The sequence below is a fragment of the Staurois parvus genome, unplaced genomic scaffold (genome assembly GCF_062004578.1).
Source record: "Staurois parvus isolate SC_StPar_1 unplaced genomic scaffold, SC_StPar_1.0 ptg000303l, whole genome shotgun sequence".
NCBI lineage: Eukaryota > Metazoa > Chordata > Amphibia > Anura > Ranidae > Staurois > Staurois parvus.
In genome coordinates, this window is record NW_028318099.1 from 17,496,589 (window position 1) to 17,518,400 (window position 21,812).

The 21,812-nt window shown below is 42.7% G+C and overlaps 1 protein-coding gene across 1 annotated transcript in view; it reads left to right on the plus strand.

The window, feature by feature from the left end:
• The first annotated feature begins 16,154 nt into the window (after positions 1-16,154).
• Positions 16,155-21,812, plus strand: part of WBP1L (WW domain binding protein 1 like) — an 85,336-nt gene continuing 79,678 nt past the window's right edge. Inside the window, exon 1 of the mRNA XM_089683307.1 lies at positions 16,155-16,321. Within this exon, the coding sequence (XP_089539433.1) occupies positions 16,262-16,321 (60 nt within the window). The 5' untranslated portion in view covers positions 16,155-16,261. The remainder of the gene's footprint in view (positions 16,322-21,812) is intronic.

Genomic DNA, 21,812 nt, shown 5'->3' on the forward strand with positions numbered 1-21,812 from the left:
AATAGGGATGAGCTTGGGTTTGGTCTAAACCCAAAAGCAACTCAATCAGCTTTAGGCCAGGATATTCACCACCCCGCAGCAGCACATACACAAAGGAATTTTTGTGACCTAATATGGTCCCCCAAACTGGTTCCTGGTGGTGAATTATAAGCTGAAACCTGTGACTACTAGTGTTTAGGAGTGTATTATATCCCAGCTACTTCTGATTAGTAATTTTAAGGTGTGCAAATACAGGTGCATTACAGGCCACCTCTCACTAATGGGGGGGAGCTCATCAAAATTTTGCTATGGGGCTCTGTGATTTCCAGTTACACACCTGCCCTGAATGATCTGATCCTCGCCAAAATCTGTCTGTTTATTACCATTTAGTTATTGAAAAATTATGGCTCAGTACCTTGCACCTTCAACAAGACTTCATCATGGCATGGCAGCTTCCATATTACTATGCTGACTCACTCCCTTTCAAGTACACATGTACTTTGAAATACATAAATCAGAGAAAAGAAATGGGTTGAAAATAAAGAAAAAAACCCCAAAAACTAAAGTTGAATATTCTCTTAGGTATTTCTTTGCTGTCACTACCTGAGACTTTGCTGCAATACTTCTACTAAAGGGAAAATACTTATATTAAATAGCCGCTCTTATATTATTGACTTTTCAGCAACATGTCAGGGCATAAGTCATTCTGAACAGATAATCTTATTCCTGGGCATATTTGCCATTCACTTGACTGCTGTGTCCAAAGTAACAAACAACAGCCAGCATATCTGATGTATGGTGCTGCACTGGGACTTTCTGAAGTGACACTCCGGCCAAAATCTTTGTTTTTAGTTTTGAAGAGAGTGAAGAATGGTAAGAACATCTGCTTAGGTGTATGCCTGGCCAAAAAAACAAAACAAAAACCTATTCAGGAAATGTCGGCTGTACGCATGCACTATTTTACGCTAATAGCAACGCATATCTGTGTACAGCTGTTTTCACCCCTTCTTGCCTATGGGTGGCTTTATGCAGCTCCAGGACATCCCGGACACCAGAAATACGCAGCATATTAAAGCTGCATGGCCAATTACACCCATGTGCAGGAAGCATTAACTCTCAGACAGGAAACTAGTTTATATTAATTGAAGTTGATTCGTTCCATCTGCATGTTATGTGCAGGAAAAGGGCAGATGGTTGTACAAAGACTTGCTGGTAAGTTATTTATTGGCTCCTGTCTAAATTAGTGTAGTATGTATGTGGGTTAGGGATCTTAGATTGTAAGCTCCTTGAGGAAGGGGACTGATGTGAATGTACAATATGTAAAGCGGTGCATAAATTATCAGCACTATATTAATACCTGTAATGATTAGTAAATACTAGGTGGCTGCCACCCACTTTGGTTTAGTAGTGAAAGGCCTTCACAAAGGCTGCAAAATGTGATGGGTGAGGTCTGGATCTAAGGCCAGTTTTTTTTATATGCTGCATATACAGTATAGTATGTATATTTGCTATAAGGAGGTCATATGGGAGCTTTCAGAATTCAATGATTTCATAACTTTTTAAATAAATACATAGATTATATAAACCAAAGTATGGAAATTAATCTGATTTTTTATATATATATATATATATATATATATATAGTGAAGGAAATAAGATAAGTGATCCCATGCTGATTTTGAATGTTTGCCCACTCACAAAGAAATTATCAGTCTAAAAATCGAATGGTAGGTGTATTGTAACACTGAGAGACAGAATAGCAACAACAAATTCAAAGGAAATGCAAGTGTAACAAATTATTCACTGATTTGCATGTTCATGAGGGAAGTAAGTATTTGATCCCCTATCATTCAGCAGGATTTCTGGCTACCAGTTGTCTTTCATACAGGGAACAAGCTGAGATTAGAAGTAGTCTCTGAAAGGGAATGCTGCTAATCTCATTTTGTTACCTGTATAAAAGGCACCTGTCCACAGGAGCAATCAAACAATCAGATTCCAAACTCTCCACCATGGCAAAGACCAAAGAGCTGTCCAAGGATGTCAAGGACAAGATTGTAGACCTACACAAGGCTGGACTGGGCTACCAAACTATCGCCAAGCAACTTGGTGAGAAGGTGACAACAGATGGTGCAATCATTCGCAAATGGAAGAAACACAAAACAACTGTCAGTCTCCCTAGGTCTGGTGCACCATGCAAGATCTCACCTCGTGGAGTGTCAATGATCAAGAGAACAGTGAGGAATCATCCCAGAACTACACGTGAGGATCTTGTCAATGATCTTCAGGCAGCTGGTTTCACAGTCACCAAGAAAACAATTGGTAACACACTATGTCGACAAGGATTGAAATCCTGCAGTGCCCGTAAGGTACCTCTGCTCAAGAAAGCACATGTCCAGGCCCGTCTGAAGTTTGCCACTGAACATCTGAAGGATGCAGAGGAGGACTGGTTGAAAGTGTTGTGGTCCGATGAGATCAAAATCGAGCTCTTTGGCATCAACTCAACTTGCCATCTTTGAAGGAGGAGGAATGCTGCCTATGACCCCAAGAACACCATCCCAACTGTCAAACATGGTGGTGGAAACATTCTGATTTGGGGGTGTTTTTCTGCTAAGGGGACAGGACAAGTGCACCGCATCAAAGGGACGATGGACGGGGCAATGTACCATCAAATCTTGGGTGAGAACCTTCTTCCCTTAGCCAGGGCATTGAAAATGGGTCTGAATGGGTATTCCAGCATGACAATGACCCAAAACACATGGCCAAGGCAACAAAGGAGTGGCTCTAGAAGAAGCAAATGAAGGTCCTGGAGTGGCCTAGCCAGTCTCCAGACCTTAATCCGATTAAAAATCTGTAGAGGGAGCTGAAAGCTCAGGTTGCCAAACGTCAGGCACCAAACCTTAATGACTTGGAGAGGATCTGCCAAGATGAGTGGGCAAAAATCCCTCCTGAGATGTGGACAAACCTGGTGGCCAACTACAGGAAACGTCTGCCCTCTGTGATTGCCAACAAGGGATTTGCCACCAAGTACTAAGTCAAGTTTTGTGAAGGGGATCAAATACCTATTTCCCTCATGAACATGCAGATCAGTGCATAATTTGTTAGACATGTATTTCTTTTGAATTTTTTGTTGCTATTCTGTCTCTCAATGTTACAATACACCTTCCATTCGATTTTTAGACTGATCATTTCTTTGTGAGTGGGCAAACATTAAAAATCAGCAGGGGATCAAATACTTATTTCCTTCACTGTATATATATAATTTTTTTTTTTTATCTCCTGGCATATTTTTGCTGTTCATAGCAACTAATCGGATTAATTTTAATGCTTTGTTTTTCTACTGCAAATTCATGATTGTCTTCAAATACCAAGGTATATATAAGACAGGACCCCCTGAAAAGAAAAACAACAGTGGATTAAGGCTTGCATTCCCCCTACTGCCCCCTGTGGTTTAACTAGTTTGTAAACAAAAGTTTGTGTCAGGGCATGGACTTTGCAATGTAGCCAACATTGCTGGACGTAGCGCTGCTTGAGTTGAAACAATGTTCTAATATGAGAAAAATAATATTTTACTGGAAAAAAGCAGATATAATAGGACATTGCTGAGACTAAACGGAGTTAGAGAAAATAATTTATTCCCTAAATCCACTCTAAATTGCATGGATGGAGAAATCTCACTGCTGGCCATTGTAATCATTCAGCAATGACTCCCACGGCTGCTTCAATTTTCTACCTGTGATCATTTAAAAAAATAAATAAATCTATGAAGATCAATGTATTGTCTTTATGCCTCATGCATTTAAACGTCTAGACTGAAATGTTCACTAGCGTGAAATTTCTGTCGCTTTTCCATGCCTGGGAAGACACAGGTGCTGTGTACAGACATAAAAAAATGGCCACTGCCCCAGTCTATAACTGACCTTCACAGCAAGGAGCACATGGAAGGGCAACGCATGTCAAAAAAGAAAAATTCCCAGTTCTAACTTGCCAGTCAGCCTGCAAACAAATTAAATTAACCTGCCTAACAGTATGCGTTAAAAACAGGAGTTTAGTTAGCACACATCTGCAAATACATGCGTAAGCTACAGAGCCTCATCACGGCACGCTGGTATTCTGCAGTTCCTAACACTACAATTTTAAGAGCCCCCATAGTAGAGGCACATGTATTTATTGGATAGACCAAGGGCAGGTGAACCTGAGGGAACCCACCCCTCCTTAAAGGTACAGGAGCGCACTGGACACCTAGCATGTAGCACAATGGCAACTAATGTGTCCAGTGCACCCCCTTCGGCCAACAATTCAATAGTAAAAAAAATGGGCACTGCCCCAGCCTATAACTGGCCTTCACAGCAAGGAGCACATGGAAGGGCGATACATGTCAAACAACAAAAAATAAAAATTCCCTGTTAGATAGGTTAATTCAGTTTCTTTGCAGGCTGGCTGGCAAATTAGACCTAGGATTTTTTTCTTTTTCTAGTTGTTTGACATGCGTTACACATCCATGTGCTCCTTGCTGTGAAGGCCAGTTATAGACTGGGGCAGTGGCCATTTTTTGTACAGTTGAATTTTTGCTCAAGGGGGCGCACTGAACACCTTACTACCTGCCATTGTGATGGGTGTCCAGTGCGCTCCTGTACCTTTAAGGAGGGGTGGGCTCCCTCAGGTTCACCTGCCCTTGGTCTATCCATTAAATACATGTGCCTCTACGATGGGGACTCTTACAATTGTAGTGTTAGGAACTGCAGAATACTGGAGTGCCGTGATGAGGCTCTGTAGCTTACACACGTATTTGCATTTGTGTGCTAACTAAATCTCTGTTTTTAACGCATACTGTTAGACAGGTTAATTTGATTTGTTTGCAGGCTGCCTGGCAAGTTGAGCTGGGAATTTTTCTTTTTTGTTGTTTGACATGTGTTGCCCTTCCATGTGCTCCTTGCTGTGAAGGCCAGCTAGACTGGGGAAGTGGTCATTTTTTGTACTGTTGAATTGTTGGTCGAGAGGGTGCACTGGACAACCTAACTGCCATTGTGCTACATGCTGGGTGTCCAGTGTGTTCCTATACCTTTTAAGGAGGTGTGGGCTCCTTCAGGTCCACCTGCCCTTGGTCTATCCATTAAATACACGTTCCTCTACTATGGGGGCTTCTAAAATTGTAGCGTTAGGAACTACTGAATACTGGGGTGCCATGACGAGGCTCTGTAGCTTATGCATGTATTTGCATATGTGTGCTAACTAAATCTCTGTTTTTAATGCATACTGTTAGACAGGTTAATTTGGTTTGTATGCAGGCTGGCTGGCAAGTTAGAGTTGGGCTGTGTCCAGACACCAATACAAGGGAATGGCTGTACATGCCTATAGTTGTGTAAACACTGTTTGTCCCTGCATCTGCATTTACTGACGCATGTAAGTATAATGTATTATTACCCCATTTCCTATTTGAAAGTGGCGCGTTCAGGGGAATACGCTGTATGTGCACACGTGTAAACACTGATGCAGAAGTGATCAGTGTTTACACAAGTACAGCTGCGTACAAGCATTCACTTGAATTGGCAGCTACACGGCACCTGCGTCACCCAGGAAAGCGCCAGCAATTTTACGCTAGAGAACTTTGCAGCCTCTAGATTCTGTGAGCATGAGGCTCTATTCATGTAGGGCAGATTGTCATTAAAAAAAGCAAAACTGTTCTGTATAATTTAAATATTTTTTTTTTTTTCTATTAATTTCTGTTTTAAATATGCAACACCCTGCACTGTTACTGTTTATAGGATGTGACGTGACCATAAGATTGTGGTGTTCCACAGTTTACCTATTACAGACTTGAGTATAGCAAAGCATTGTTGCACTTGCATGTGGAAGGCAAGACTGTTGTGCCCAGACAGGCTGAAAGGAGACTGTAAGAGAAACCGAATTCCTAGCACCGGAAAACCAGTACAGACTAATGCTCATATTCATATGCATTGCTCATGTGCCTACCTGTGTATGACCCGGCTTGCCATTGGACTTCGCTTCTTCTCCTGCTTAAACTCTGTTCACCTGATTACTCTGGCCTCAGCCTGTTTACTGGACTTGCCTTTGCCTGTTGATTCTGTACCGCTTTGCTGGCTGTTACTGACCTTAGCCTGCTTGCTGTACTTGCTCTGTTTGCTGATTCAGTTCCTCGCTGCCTGGTCACTGCTCACTGCCTGTCTCCTGGTCCTGCTTCATCTTCTGCTCAGGTGCCAAGCTGCTCCTATGTCCCATTCCGGGCACTGCAACTACCACCTCTACCCACCTACAGAGTGGACACCACCAGCCAACTACTTCAGCACTCGTGCCACTCTTTGCCCTCACACTCTTCAGGAGCGTTGGGCAGGAGGTGCAAGAGAGGCCTCCATAACATTCCATTCATTCATCACCAGGTGCGTGATACAGACTACATTTCCCAGAAGAGCTATCAAAGGGGCAGAAGCCTTTATAATCAAAAGCCCGGGAACCTTCTGGAGGGAGGAGAGAGACTGTGTGAGGGTGAGGATGGGTGCTGGATGCTGGTTCGAGACTCAGCATCCCCAGGCCGGAGTGGGTCGCATTGGAGAGGACAGGACAGTCGACCCTGCAGGCAGGCAGATCATGGAGTTGTAACCAGTATCATTTCACTCTCAGAGGTACCAAGAGGACAAGGGGGCTCCCCAACCAATAGATTGTTCTTCACTCTGCTAAGACTACAGACTTGGTGAGAGGGTTCCACAACCCAAATTGTCTTCAGTTACCAGAGTTTCTGCTGTTTTCTCAGTTATTTCAGTTTAGTAAACTTGCATCACAGTCTACCACTTGAAGCACACACGTCTTGGCCCAATTCAGTACTGTGGCCTACAGCTTTAGTGTTCTCCCCCCCCCCCCCCCCACTGCTCTGAACGTAGGACTCCTCCTGCTGCTTGTGTCTTTATGGACAGTGCCACTGTTAATACCTCATCTCCAATATATTATAGCTGTAAAGGAACTTGCTTCATCAAGCCAATTCCCTACTTGTTGGAATACAAATTCTACTCCCTCCCCTTCTTCTATCAATGCTTTCCTTCGCCTGCGTTCACAAAGGAACCACTTCTAGTTCTGCTACCATCAGTCAATTTTCCTACTACTGTGCCTTTTTTTTCTTCAGGAAATCTTGCCTTTATATAAAAGGGACCTCAACCCAGATGTGCACAAACTAGGGCCCCATCAAGCAATCAAGAGTTGTTTCTATACTTTGGAGTGATACTGAAAGGGATATTATTACAAATTCATCTTTAGAGTTAAACCCTGTGACAAATCACAGCTAATCACAACAAAACAAACTGAATGAATTGATTTAATTCAGTAAAATGCTTGCTTATAACAATGAAGTTCATTGCTATAAACAATCAGAATATTTACAAAAAATCTTGATCACTTCCATAAAGTATTACAATTTTACTATGGTCACAGTGTGTCATAAAAAAAAAGAAAAAATGTAATAAAGAAAGTTTGAAAAAATAAATTTTTTTTTGTACTGTCGCCAGTCAGTGTCTGTGATCACTGCGACTCCAGTTATATGACGACGCTGTACTGCACTGGTCTCCTTTTTTTTTTTTTTTAAACTTCATTTTCCACAAAATTATGACAAATTGATAACTTCAAAAAACTTGCCATGCTGATTTGGGTTATTTTCACCAAAGAAATGTATCAGAATACATTTTGTCCTAAATTTAGGAAGAACAATTATTTATTTGCAAAATATTATAACAGAAACAAAAAAAACCTTGTTTTTCTTTTAAAAATGTTCAGTCTTTTTTTGGTTAACCTCCCTGGCGGTATTCCCGAGTGTAGCTCGGGGTAAAGTTTCAGCACCACAAGCGGTAACCCCGAGCTACACTCAGGAATACCTTGCAACGTTGCTCCGGGATCTCTTCTTCACTTACATTGTCCTTCGCTCCCGCGATGTCCCCTCTGCAGCATCCCCGGCAATGTCCTCCGGCCGATGCCGGCATCTGTCTTCCGGGTTCCGCTTCCTGCGATGTCAAGACGGAACTGGTGGGAAATTAAAAATGTCAAAAAGTGGCACTCAATACACTAAAATCCCATAGTAAAACATTACTGTATCAAACCTTTTCACATACATTTTGTCCCTAGTGCTTTGTCCTGTGCCCTGTCTGCATTTTTACTGTTTTTTCTGCCTTGAAACTGAGAAATATCCATGGCGTCCAAAAAGCGTCCCTTTAGGTCAAAAGCGGTTTTAGACCAGCTAGAGAACAGCGATAGTAAATCAGAACCACTTGCAGAATTGAGTGATAATGATTCGTGGGGAAATTCATCATCAGACACTGAAAAGAATTTTGTGACTTTGCTCAGTAATGTGTGAACTTGACACTCTATTTCAAATTTCAGTGTTTTTGGTTTGATTATATTATTGAATTAAATGTATTATATTATTTTTTTATTATAATTTATGATTTCATGTTTCAAATTTTAACATACTTGGGATGTTTACTAGACTCTTGTTCGGACAGATTTCAGTGAGTTATTCCTAAAAATTACAGGCCTAGAATAAAAAAATACCTTTATTTCCATGAAAAAAAATGTACCGCTTTGAGCACAGAAATACTGACATAATAGGACTGCTAGGGAGGTTACTTAAGCTAAAAATAAAAAACCCCAGTGGTGATCAAAAACCACCAAAAGAAAGCTCTATTTGTGAGATCAAAATACTCGCGTTTTCGCTGTGTTTTGCAGGGTTTTTTTTAATTCTCTGCTCCTGAAGGGGGTAGAGCTAGTAATATTTCATATATTTTACAACACATTCAGATTGTTGAATGCATTTATGTGACTTTTAGAGCTGGGTCAAAGCAGCATTAAACCCAAAAATCAAATATTTATTAGGTTAGGTTCACACCTATGCAGTTTGCGTTCGATCCATTTCTGCATTGTGTTTTTGCAGTTGCGTTTTTGCTGCATTTTGCGAGGGTTTTTTAAAATTCTCTGCTCTGAAGGGTGTACAGCTAGAAATATTTCATATGTTTTACAACACATTCAGATTGTTGAATGCATTTCTGTGACCTTTAGAGCAGGGCCCTCTGTTTCCTTTTGAATTAGATTGTAACTGTACTGTTCCCATCGATTTTGTGCAAATTGTTGGCACTACATAAATCTTGCATGATCAAATTAATAATAATAATGTGACTACAGTAGCAGCAGTGCACAAAGAAAAACAATACATCAGCACAGGACTTCCCACATCCTGTCCCTTTAAACTAAGTCAGCTGACTTCTGCAAAAAAACAACCTGACTACGCCCCGACTGTCAGCGCAGCCGAGCCTGCTCAGGCCCCTCTAACCTTCATGGTGTGTGAATGGCAAGAGGTGACTGATACACTTTGAGGTTGCCATGGAGATCAGAGGAGACAGTCAATGCATCTTTGTAGAACCAGCACACATCAGAGAAACCCTGAGGGCTGCAGCTGGCCTACACACAATCATGTTTTATGAGATATATCAAAGAAGATGTATTGTAGATGTCTGCACAACACTTTACAAATACATATGATTATTATTGTCTTTATTATAATTATTAGTAATATTGCTATATAGATTTTTGTCTCCAGAAATAATGTTTATGTTGATATAAATATTCTAAATAAAATTGCAAACAAATAATACATCCAGACAGGGCTGTACACATACCGCATCAGTGATGCTTTGCTTAAGAGTCCCAGAATTTTTAATTCAGGATGCACTGTTGACTGCTTGTCAAACTCGCCCGTTGAGTTTAATGAGGCTGCACTCATATGTATGCATCAATTGCAGCAAGGTAGTGCAGCATTACAGGGTTAAAGCACTATAAAAAACAAAATCAAACATTTATTAGGCCAGGTTTACACCTATGCAGTTTGCGTTTGATCCATTTCTGCATTTCTTTTTTACACTTGTGTTTTTGATGCGTTTTTGCAGGGTTTTCTTGTTGCTAGGAAGATTTAAAATGCAAAACGCACTACATGCTTTTCTGCAGTGTTTCCATTGAAGTCTGTAGAACCAAAAATGCAACTTGTTGCGTTCAAAAAAGTCCCTGACCCTTTCTAAAAACCGCATAGGGTGAAAATGAGATGTGAACCTGTCCCATAAGAAATCATGTTAAATGGACTGTACTGCGTTTCTGCAAAATGCAAAACGTTGCGGAAAAAGCTTAGGTGTGATTGCTGCATTAGTGTTTTTTTGTTTTTTGTTTTTTTTTTAGGCTTTCTGTCTTCAATTTTCATTTGGTGATTGGGCGAGTAAGTCTGTTATTTTCAAAAGAACAAGCTCCATGATTCAACAATGGATGGGGTGGTTAGCTGATCACTGATGGGCAGAGTAGCTCATGGAGCTTCTTGCTGCATTCTGATTTGCATGTTATTTACTGTGAATGTTGCTGCTTTCAGTGAGTGTTTTTGCACATGGTAAAACATGCCTTTGCTTCCCACATTTAGGTTGGCATTAACCGTTAATGGCACCTTATGACATGTGTTTTTCACACGCTTCAGGAACGCATGGTTCTGTGCGCATTCCCAGAGTGTGAAAATGTGAACAGCTTAACTCTTGGTATACTACATCCGGGGGGGTGGTTGCTGGGGATGCTAAAAATCTTCATTGCATACCATTGTCAGACTAGACCTTATAGCTCAGATACTGTGAGTTCTCCTGCTCATAGGATCAGGGAGGATTGCTATATCTTCACCTCCTTCATTAACACACCGGTCACATCGGTCACATTGTCTGCTATTAGAGCGGTCATATTGGTGTGATTCCAACTTGGTCGGAGCCACATCAATTTCTAAAGTAGTACATGTACTACTTTTGGTACCATTTGCATAGACATCTGTGTCAGATGTCTTGCAAATCGCACCTAAAATCGGCATCTCACCCGACAGTGAAGTCGCACGATTTCAAAGTCAGACTTGCTGTGCCTGGGGTATTAGAGTCTACTATTCTTTTCACAGAATACAAGGCTTTTTCTGAATGGAAGTTATGGTACGTGTCATTCATCCGAGAGCTTTTGATATGTCGTCTCCTTCCTGCCGATTTTAAACCTGAAAATGCTGTGCTGTCCCACTGTACCGCATCTACATGCATTGCACACAGTTGCACGGTGGTTGCAGCACAGCCCCATTCGCCTGAATGGGTCAAGTTCAGCAGTGGTACTGCCCACCGAACGCAACAGGGGGTTAGTTTTTGCCATGGCCACGAAGCACATGTTTACATCCTTGAGAGACTGCATACCCTTGTTTAGGTGTATGGTCAGAGAGCAGTAAAACCAGCCTGCTTTGACCCCTGGTTCACATATATGCAGCCGTGCGGGCTGCGTTTTGCGCGGGCACGAGAGCCCATTCATTTGAATGGACTCCCGTGTCCCATGACACGCAGAGAAGAAGTCCCTGCACTTTGTCTGAAAACGCAGCCCGCAAGGGAACCTCGGTTCCCAGTACGGTTGCGTTTTCCAGTGCAGGCGGCGTGCTATTAGAACTAATGGCACCCACTCAGGGGTCTGCATTCCTCTGTGCGGTTATTGGGGCTGCACGAATTTCCGTGCAGATCTGCAACGGCACCACCCGCACAAATGTGAACTTAGCCTTACTGCCCATCAGCTGCCTGTATGAATGAGCCCTAAAACACCTTAACACTTGAAAACACACATTACGATGAAATGTTGTCTAATCCCAGGTGTATGAATGGAATATGTCCATCCTGGTATTCTTTCTACTGCTTCATAGGACTGATCACTTATGGCATTTTCCCCATCTGGAGATATGATATCAGTACAACACCCTGGGCCTCATTCATATCTGAACTGTCAACAGGCAGAACTGTTTCTATTGCCAAGTAACCAATGTGCTTCTTCCTTTCATCTCTAACCTGCAGTAAAAACATAAAACGGAGGATCTGACTAGTTGCCAAATCTTTTAAAGCCAAAACGCACTTTTGCATTCAGGTGCTTTGCGGTAACTCTCACATGCCTTGGTGGGTTGCTGTGCCATTCATTTTGAATTGTAAGGCAACGCAGCTGTGACACATTTGTACTGCAGTACGCCACAACACCAACACTACTGCATCAGAAAAAATGCTGCATGTCCGGTTTTGGTCTCATCCTGTGTGTCCGCAGACCCTTCAAAATGAATGGATTGACTTAACGCAAGGCACATCACCACACAAGTGTTAACACAAGAACAAAAACGTAGGACTGGGCCCTTACACAAATACTGCAGCGGGCAGCTTTTATAAGAGGTTCAACGTCAACAAAAGTGAGAAGACCACATGCTTCATCCCTGCGACAGTGTGACTGCATCTTGCACAATATTATCTCTGTTTATTATGTTGCAATACAGGTGTGTTTTTTTCAGGATCATGTTGCTGACATACTCCTGGTGTTGATCATATTCCAATACCTGGGTCTTTATATATATATATAGGCAGATGGGTGTATCATCCTGATGGACAGCCATCAGCCAGAAAGTTCTCAAAGAACAGAACAGCAAGTCTGTTTGAAAAACTGCATGACTGCTACAGTAGTGCTACGGAGACTGTACTTGACATGGCTCATGGGCGCAGAGGGCCGTACAGCCTAAACAGCCATAGCTGCTGTGCACAACCATGCGGCTGTAGTCGGCTATGCACCAGTACTTGCCTAAACATGTGTACGCCACAGGAGGCATCTGTTGGCATCCTGGGGTGTGTGTACATAGGTGTATTTATGTTTATGTACATACAGGCGCATAGATGCATACAGTTGTATCCTGTAAGGCTTAGTTCCCATGGGGCAATTGGCTCTGTGCCCCATGCAGGGTCGTTTTTTCCCAGCATGCGGATGCACACATTTTGCATGCATCTCCGTGTTGCCATCCTATTGACGTTCAATGGGACACACAGATGTACAAAAACACCCTCTATGCCCCAATGTGACATGCAGGTGTGGGCCCCCCAAGCTCCCCCTGTGTGCATTTGGGGACCTGCACCCTCATGTATCTGCATGTCATATTGGGACACAGCGGCTGTGTCTGTGCAGCTATGTGTCCCAATAGAAAACAATGATACCCCGACAAGGGGATGTACGCAACACCCATGCCTCCCTGTGCCAGGAAAAGATAGCCCTGCACTGGGCACAGAGCTAATCGCCACATGTGAATGGGGCCTAATTGATTCCTATAGACAACTGTACATAGCAGCTACAGCCTCTGGGCGCTTAGATACAGACTTTTTTTTTTACACTGTAGAACTCTCTATATCCACATGAATGAACCTTAACATCTTATTCCTTCCCCTCTATACAAGATTGTAACTGTTGCATTGCAGGGGTGGTGGGGGCACTGCAAGGGTAATAAGGTGTAACACTGTATTCCCTGCTCTGACAGCTCCCTCCATCTGTACACTGGTCCCCAAAAGCCTCTTCTCTGAGATGCTCCAACCAGCGGTCGCATGATGATGTCATCAAGTAAAATACAGGGCCGATAGCAATCGTAATTGCATGCATTGCGCTTGCCCCATTGAACTGCATTAGTCATGTTTGGTGGCAGCAATGCCCACCACAAGCAATAGGCTGTTTACGTGTTGCCAAGGCTGCGGAATGTGTATAGCTGTGAGTGGCTGTATCTTTAGTGTTCATGCAGATGGTTAGGGGGAACAGTAAAACTGCAGCTCAGCTGCCTGGTTTTACCCCCCCCCCCCCCCAACCTCTTCTGTGAATGAACCCTTACTACTGCCAATTTTTTAATTTGTTGTGGCTGCAAAATATTCTAAAAGAATTACCTCCAGTTCACAGATAGGAAAACTGGTGGCAATTAGGCTGACTCTGAGTTGGAGTATTGGGCGAGTTGGGTATATATGCTGAGAAGCTGGTATTAAAGTGGTTGTAAAGGCTAAACATTTTTTTTACCTTATGGTGGTTCTCCAATCTCCTGTGTAAAAATTAAAAGCAGCTACAAAGACTGTAGCTGCTGACTTTTAATAAATGGACACTTACCTGTCCCAGGATCCAGTGCTGTTCTCACCTGGGCCAGTTTCTTCACTGGTCTTCGGTCCCTGGCGCCGGCATCTTAACTGTGGGCAGCCAGCTGTGTCTGCCGGTTGTCTACTGCGCATGCGTGAGTCACTCTGTGCCTTGTCAATGCTCCCGCAGTCTTCCGGGACCTGTGAACATGTACCAGAGGGCTGCGGGCAGGACAGGGGGCACTCTGTGTGGAAGTGCGGAGCAGGTACCTGTGGGTGGGAGATTCTTCAGCCTGGCACTGAATGTAAACAAATGGACAAAGATGCAGGCTGACATCATTGTCCAAATATAGCCATGCCCGTATTTGGGTAATGACATCAGCCAGCATCCCTTTCCCTTTGTTTACCTTTTGAAGTGGGCTGGAGAATCTCCCAGCTAGCAGTTGAATGAGGCTGGTTGATTGGACGCCTTGCAGCGGTAGATTTTTTGTTTAACATTTCCATTTTAAAGACGCGTTCCAGTCGTTTTTGTGTTTTATTAAAAGTCAGCAACAACTGTAGCTGCTGACTTTTATAAAACACACACTGACCTGTCCCAGAGTCCAGCGATGTTCTCACCCGAGCAATCTCTTCTCCCCTTCTCTCCTCCCCGGTGCCGGCATCTCAACCATAGGCACCAGTTTGTGACAGCTTGCAGCTTCACAGCCTACTGCGCATGCGCAAGTTGCGCTGCGCCTCCTAATTGGTCCTGCAGTCTTCTGGGACCTGTGAAAGTTCACTGCGGCAAACTGAGCCAGAAGTGGGAGCGGGTACCTGACAAAACCAGGTATTCGCTCCCCTTCCCCCCTAAAAGGTGCCAAATATGGCAGTGGAGGGGGGGGGGGGCAAATAAGCAGAGCTTTTGCTTTGAGAGGAACTCCGCTTTAAGGGAGAAGATCCTTTCACTTCCTGCTGCATCTGGACATAGGAAGAGAAGGCAAATCTCCCCTGAAGGACACAGGAAAAAAAGTAAATAATTAAAACTGATACATTTTAATGCCTGCCCACTCTTTCCAAAATATAAAATGTTTTAGATTTGAGCATACCTTAAAGTAGAACTAAAGGCAAAACATTTTTTTTATAGTTTTGGGTAGACTGGAGAAGCATTAGAACACCTATTAGGTTTTTATTGCTGTCTGTGCCCCCGTTAGGGAGATCCGCCCTCTCTATTTGTCCTGTTTACCATTATCATTGAAAGTGAAAGAAAAACCCCAAAATGTGGGTTGTCCCTAGAAAAGTAATATAGGGAGTATAGTTGGGGGGCACTAGTTCTAGTGATCTGGGGGTCCCCAAGGAATTCCTTAATTTGCAGGGATTTCCTCTCACTTCCTGTTTTGGCTATGGGCAGGAAGTGAAGGGAAATCTCCCCAAAGGGACATATAGCAAAACATTAACCAACAGGCATTATAACCCTCCCTTACTCTATCCAAAATGAAAAAAAAAAGTTTTTCCTACAGTTCTACTTTAAAGAGTGCAAAAATAATAATAATATCCACCATTACATACCATAACATAAATACATAAAATACAGTCTGTTATGAAAAATGTATTGAAGTGTAACTGAACGCAATTTTTTTCAGTTTTAAATAGAGAGGAGCAGGATTATCAGGTTTTTCTTGCTGTCTACGTCCCCATTAGGCAGATTTCTCGTGTTTACTGTTATGACCGAAAGTGAAAGTAAATATCAAATTTTGAAGCATCATCAGAACAGGTATAGACAGGAAATCTTCCTAGTTATGGTGGCAACCAGGGATTTCCTCATTTTAGAGTGATTTCCTTTCACTTCCTGCCCTGGCTATGGGACAGGAAGTGAGGGAAAATCTTTCCAATAGGACTCACAGGGCAAAAAAAAAACCTATAGGCATTATAACCTTTCTTTATTCAGAATTAACAGAACGTTTTTCCTCCAGTTCTACTTTAACCTATGCCTGAGGAAATGCAAGCACTGGCCGTACCGGTCCTACAATTCAGAGAGCAATAAAGTGTTACAGTAATGTTAGCTGAGATGCCCTGCTCAATATGGCCGCGCAAGGCTGACACTTCTTCCCCCAATCACTGTGACTTCCTGTGCCGGCACGGCCTAATCAGAGCCGGTCTCTTTGTTAGCTTTAAACTGCAGCCCCTTGCTTCTGTCCAATCAGCTGGCGTACCCGGACAGATGTAGGCGTGGCCGTGTCTGCCTAGCTCTGTGGAAGTACAAGTTAGGTGGCCTCGGTCGCCTGTGCACAGCTGCAGGGGCTGTGCTTGCTGTTGTGTTGCTGCACGTACAGGAAGGACCGGGGACAAGGGATCGCCACAGGAACATGTCCCTCCTGCTGTCCCAGGCAGTCCCCAGCAGCACGTCAGGCAGTATGGAGTCCCAGGTAAGGAGAGGGGTACATTCCTGTACACAGTCTGCTGATGGGGGACAGTCCCTGTGCCATGGTGTGATGGAGCCCCCTGTGTCCAGCCATGTCTGTCCTGCTCTGTGTCTGGACTTGTTCTGCTGGGGGGGATGGGGTGATTTGTTGTTCAGGAAAAGTGTTGATAGATCAGCTTTGTGATTACACGATGCTAACATTACATTGTGTCAGTTTTCCTTCCTCAGGTGTCAGGATATTGTTCCCTAAGGCAGACCATACACTGTACAAGCCTACACACCATACTCCATCAGGCAGGACCTTATTCTACATAGATGATGGTAGATCTGAAGGATTGTATAGTGTATGGACAGCCTCAGATCTACCTACCACTTTGTAGCGCCTGATTAGATAACACATTGGTTAGATGGGTCCTCAAGCTGTCTAGTTTTGGTAATTGTGAAGTTGATTGTACAGTCAGATTGTAACATGTATGGTGGCCAATCTCCCACAAAGGGTCCGATTAGGTCTGCCTGTCAGTTTTTCTGGCAGATCTGATCAGCTGGTCTGTTCACCTCTATGTACAGGCAAGTGTAACTGAACTTGTGTCCGTTTACACCCGTCTACCTCCAATCTAACCTGGTTAACTTAAAAGGGGAAAAAAGGAAACGGAAGGGGTTTCATTCTACCTAGGGGGATCAAATTGGAGGGCATTTGGGTATAATCAGACGTTGGAGTCCATTTACACCTGGCCACTCATAGAGCAGACCGGCTGCATGAATTGAGCATATATTTTATAGAGCTGTCATTCGCCCTCTCTGCTCCAATCAGAGGAGCGAGCCCCCCCCCGCTCATGAGATCAGAGGGGCCTTTTTTTCTGTTTTTTTTTTCAATCAAACAGGCTGATTGAAAACAACTGAATAAATTCCCCTATCCACACAAGTCTGTTATTCATGATCAAGTACACTCAAGGCATACAAGGTCCTATGAAGCAGACACATCTGCGAAACGCGTAGGCCATATACGGTTGCTGCCATTTAATTATTTTACATTTATGTTTTTAAGCCGTATTGTATTTTTGTTTTTTTTTTGTTTAATTTTTATGGACAATAGATGACCAATCATACATAATAAAAATGGTTTATTTCTACAGTAATATTTCCGCTCCTTACTGGTGTATTTACTCCCAGAAATATATTAAAAGCGCCATTATTTTTTCTAATTTTGTAACAATACCCCTGGGAATGAAATTCCATTGAGATTTTTATTATGTGCTCCACCACAATCCAAGTGTTCTCTATGGACAAGAAAAAATAGAATATTTTATGTACTATTGTATTCTGAAAGCGGGGATTCCTCTGCTGTCAGAATACACTGATGAGCGCTGCAGCACTAATCGAATGAAAATTTACCGCCATTAGATTGATCGAAGTCCAGCTTCGAGATGGGTCAATCTATGGCCAGCTTTAAGCTGACCCTATGCTATACAATCTGATTGTACAATCAGGATTTCAGATCTACCATCAACTTTGTATTCCTAATACAAACCAACTTGATACTAATAAAATGCGATACATTTGTTTAGGTTTGTCCTCTTATTGTATGTGTAGATGTTAAAAAGGTTGCACAATCGATTGTATAGTCTGGCCATATACTGTTTATTATTTACAAACAAATCAGTCTGGGCATGCTTTGCAAAACATAAATTGTTGCTATAAATTCTATAATATGTGACACTGGGACCACCAAGCTCAGGACTTGGCTATATATTTTTGTTCAGCACTTTAGAGAATTTGCTGGTATTCTGTTTTCTGTAGGAAAAATTCACACATTCAAAAGTACACAGCCGATATAACATGGAGGAACTGTGAGGTCTCCAAGAACCCCTTGGAATAATTACCATATTTAGATAGAAAAGATTAAGGGAAGTGGAGTATGTAAAGTATTTGACACCCAGGGCCTCACCATATAACATCATTATCTTCAATAATAATAATTAAACTAAACAAGTAATAATTATCCCCCATTATCCACCATTGATATGGTGGCTAGTAGCTTCAGCAAACATGACCCATTCAAGCGAATGGCGTTGTGCTGCAAATGCCCCATCTCCACATGCAATGCAGCAGTGTGACATTTGCAAGGTTAAAACATACAGTGAGGAGCCTCGCTTTTCAGAGGCTTGACAATCTGGTCACATGTGTAAACTTAACCTTATACTGGTGGTCAGTGGGGGAGGTACCCTAATATACTAGTGGTTGGTGGGAGAGGGTCCCCCTTATGCTGATGGTTTGTGGGATTGGGACCCCTTGGCAGTCGGCGAGAGGAAGGGCCAACACCCGCTGGCGGGAGGAAGAGTCACCTTACATGCAGAATGGGCGTTTATATTTTTACTATTTTTCACTCTTCCCTGGCTGTATCCTTGTGTCAAGTCGGTGATAAGAGGTAGTGGAGCCAAGATGAGGATGACAACTCCTGCTGTGCATTTTGGTATTGCAACGCACATTACAGGTATTGATATGTTGCAGTGCTAATTTTGTTTGCCATGGCATACCAACGCACTAAAGCAACATAGTCAAAAAGTACCATTACCATCAACCAGGCACCAGAAACAACATGCTTGCAGTGGTGCGTCCCTGCACTACAAGGGTTGAGTGCTTGTTAAGTCTAGAGAGGTAGAGGAATAATACTTAACTTACTCCTTGCTCCAACAGGCTTCCTTGACGCTGTTTGTCCGATCCCCTGCAGTCTCTTCTCTAAGGCTCTCCGTCTGGGAGTTGCACTCTGACATCACCAAGTACAATGCAGGAGCAAGTGTCCTGCATTGTATGTGAGGACAACGGAGGTCAGTCCATAAACTGGAGTGCCAAAAAGTTCTGGGGGAGCAAGCAGTAAGGTATGTATTACGCCCTTTTCCTCTACCCCCCTAAACTTAAAGTTTAGGTGGTAAACTGAAAAAATGAATATGTGAACACAGTACACCCCACCCCCGCCAGTCCCTGCTGTACATTCACCTTTTCAGAAAAAATGAAAATGTGAACACCGTACACCCCTCCCCCACCAGTCCCTGCTGTACATTCCTCTGTGGGTGATGAGCTGTCAGTGCCCACACAACCAGTGCAGTGGTCTAAAGATTTGAAATCCCCACTCTTCTCCCTCTTCTTTCTTCAGGGCTTCCAGGACTGAACAGAGCAATTCTGATTGGTCAGCACTAGCACAGAGCATTTTTCTGATCTGTCCTGGAAGCACTGAAGAAGGAAGAGAGAGAAGAGCGGACGACACTGATGGCTCATTATCAAACAGACGTAAGTGCAGCAGGAACAGAGTTTTTGGGGGGAGGGTGTAGAGCATTGGTTCACCTTTTCAGTTTTTTCTGAAAACGGCGAACTGGTTCTATATACTTGCAATTCAGGGGGCTCCATTGCAAGAGTATTTTCTGGTAAGGTGCTCCATAACACGCATTAACTGCACCACAATGGATTAGCTGGGTGTGAATGAATTCAGAAATTGCATCTATCCCCAGCACCACAGGTTCTCTTTTAAACATTGCTACAGTTCAGAGCAAAAGATGGTGGGTAGTGATCTCCAGGAGCAATAAGACCCCTTTTACATGCCCTCCCTCTCAGCAGAGGATCCTAGACTGAGTTGGATCAGAAACCATTGTTGTATATATGACATCTGTGTCCTTACAATTTTTCTTTCATATTCTAATGGAATCCTTAACGGTAGTTGGATGTAAGTGGACATGTTTCTGTCAATATCTGCCCACATTCAGTCAGGTTCTGGCAGACCAAGGACATAAACGTTTTCTGTTTTGGTCCTGCAAACACGAATGGAAACGGAATGTTTTCCCACCAATTGATAGGTGTCGTGTGGTAAATTGATTCGGGTGGGGGGGGGGGGGTTGGAATAGTAGGCAGATCTTGCATTTTAATGGGAGGTCCACTGTCTTCTGGTTGGTCATGTTTCACCTCTGGGTTATTTTTTCTCTGGTGGTGACGGTGAGTGGTCCTGAGTGTTAGAGGATGCCTACATTGGTTGCATTTTATGCATTATTGATGACACACACCCAAGAGGTGTTCATGACAACCTGGCTATCATTCAAGCTGGAAGGGTGCTGGCAGCAAGACATGGATAGTGCTGGAAAGAAGAAATCTGCGGTTAGCACGTATGCCTTGCAGTACTTGGTTCATATCCAGCCAGGACACTTTCTGCATGGAGTTTTCATTATCTCCTTGATCTTGTATAGAGATGGGAAGTGCTGCACCTCCACAGATACAATACATTTAGCCAGAAATGTAACTCCAGGACAGGAAGCACGTTACTGGCAGAATCATTTTGTTGAAAAAAAAAAAAAAACAGTTTTTTCACAACATACCGCAACTCACCTCTTTGCAGCTTTATGGGGTGAACAGGGCACATAGAAAGCAATTGTTTTCTGTGTTCCATAGCATTGAGCCTTGATCGATTAACACAGCTCTTCTGGAATGTGAAAGAGCCCTCATTCCAAAAGTACTTTTACTTCCCAAATTTCTAACTATTCTGCTTCTTGCTTTGTCCCTGAAATAGCTGCTCATTTTTCATAATGTAATATAATTTGGAGGTCACATCGCTGTCATTGGCTAATGCAAATACCTTGCATCAGCCAGTTCTGGAACTTTGAGATATGACTTGTTTGATTTATAATAATGTGGCAAGGTTTAAATCTGTTTGTTGGTGACGCTTTAATTCCATATTACATAATGTTGGTTCTTGGTGCGTGCTGGGGGTTCCATGCCTGCAGTTTAATTTTTTGCTATGATCCTTGTTGATATCTTAGCAAATTAAATTACTGATTTGCAATACTTGGAACTCTTACCGCCTCAGTAAATTCCTGTCTTTGAGAGAGGACGGGTTTCACTTTGGTTAGTAAATAAAGATGAGCAAATCCAGTGGTAAGGTGGAGAAGTCGTCTAAAGTTGGCAAATCTCAATCAAAGGTCCTCTTTCATTTTACCCGCCTATGTGCTGTAGATTGATCTGATCTGATGGAAATCCTACAACTCTAGTATGTATATGTATGAATGTGATTTAGGAACCTTAGATTGTTAGCTCCTTGGGGGTTAGAGACTGATGTGAATGTACATTATTTGTAAATTGATGGCGCTATATAAGTACCTGTAATTATTTAATAGACTTCCGGTAGCCAAGATCCATGAATTGTCATGGGAAATTAGGCAAAGCTATATGCAAGTAGATGAATTCAAGAGTTTGAGTTTCCTTCAAAATGACATTTGGAGAAATTTGAGTTGTCCTGATTTCCTGATGTCTATCAGGTTGTTTTTTATCAACTTGTTTGTCATAAATTACTGAAGCTAAAAGTAAAATTTGTTTCTGGTTTTGTCAGTGATTTTAAGAGACTTTTAATGCTCTTCTTTTTCCCTGGCTGTGCTGTATGAAAATTGGCTCATTTTGTACAAAAATTCTCTGTACGTTTTGACTTGTTGAATGTCATTCAATAGTACCTCAAAATTTTG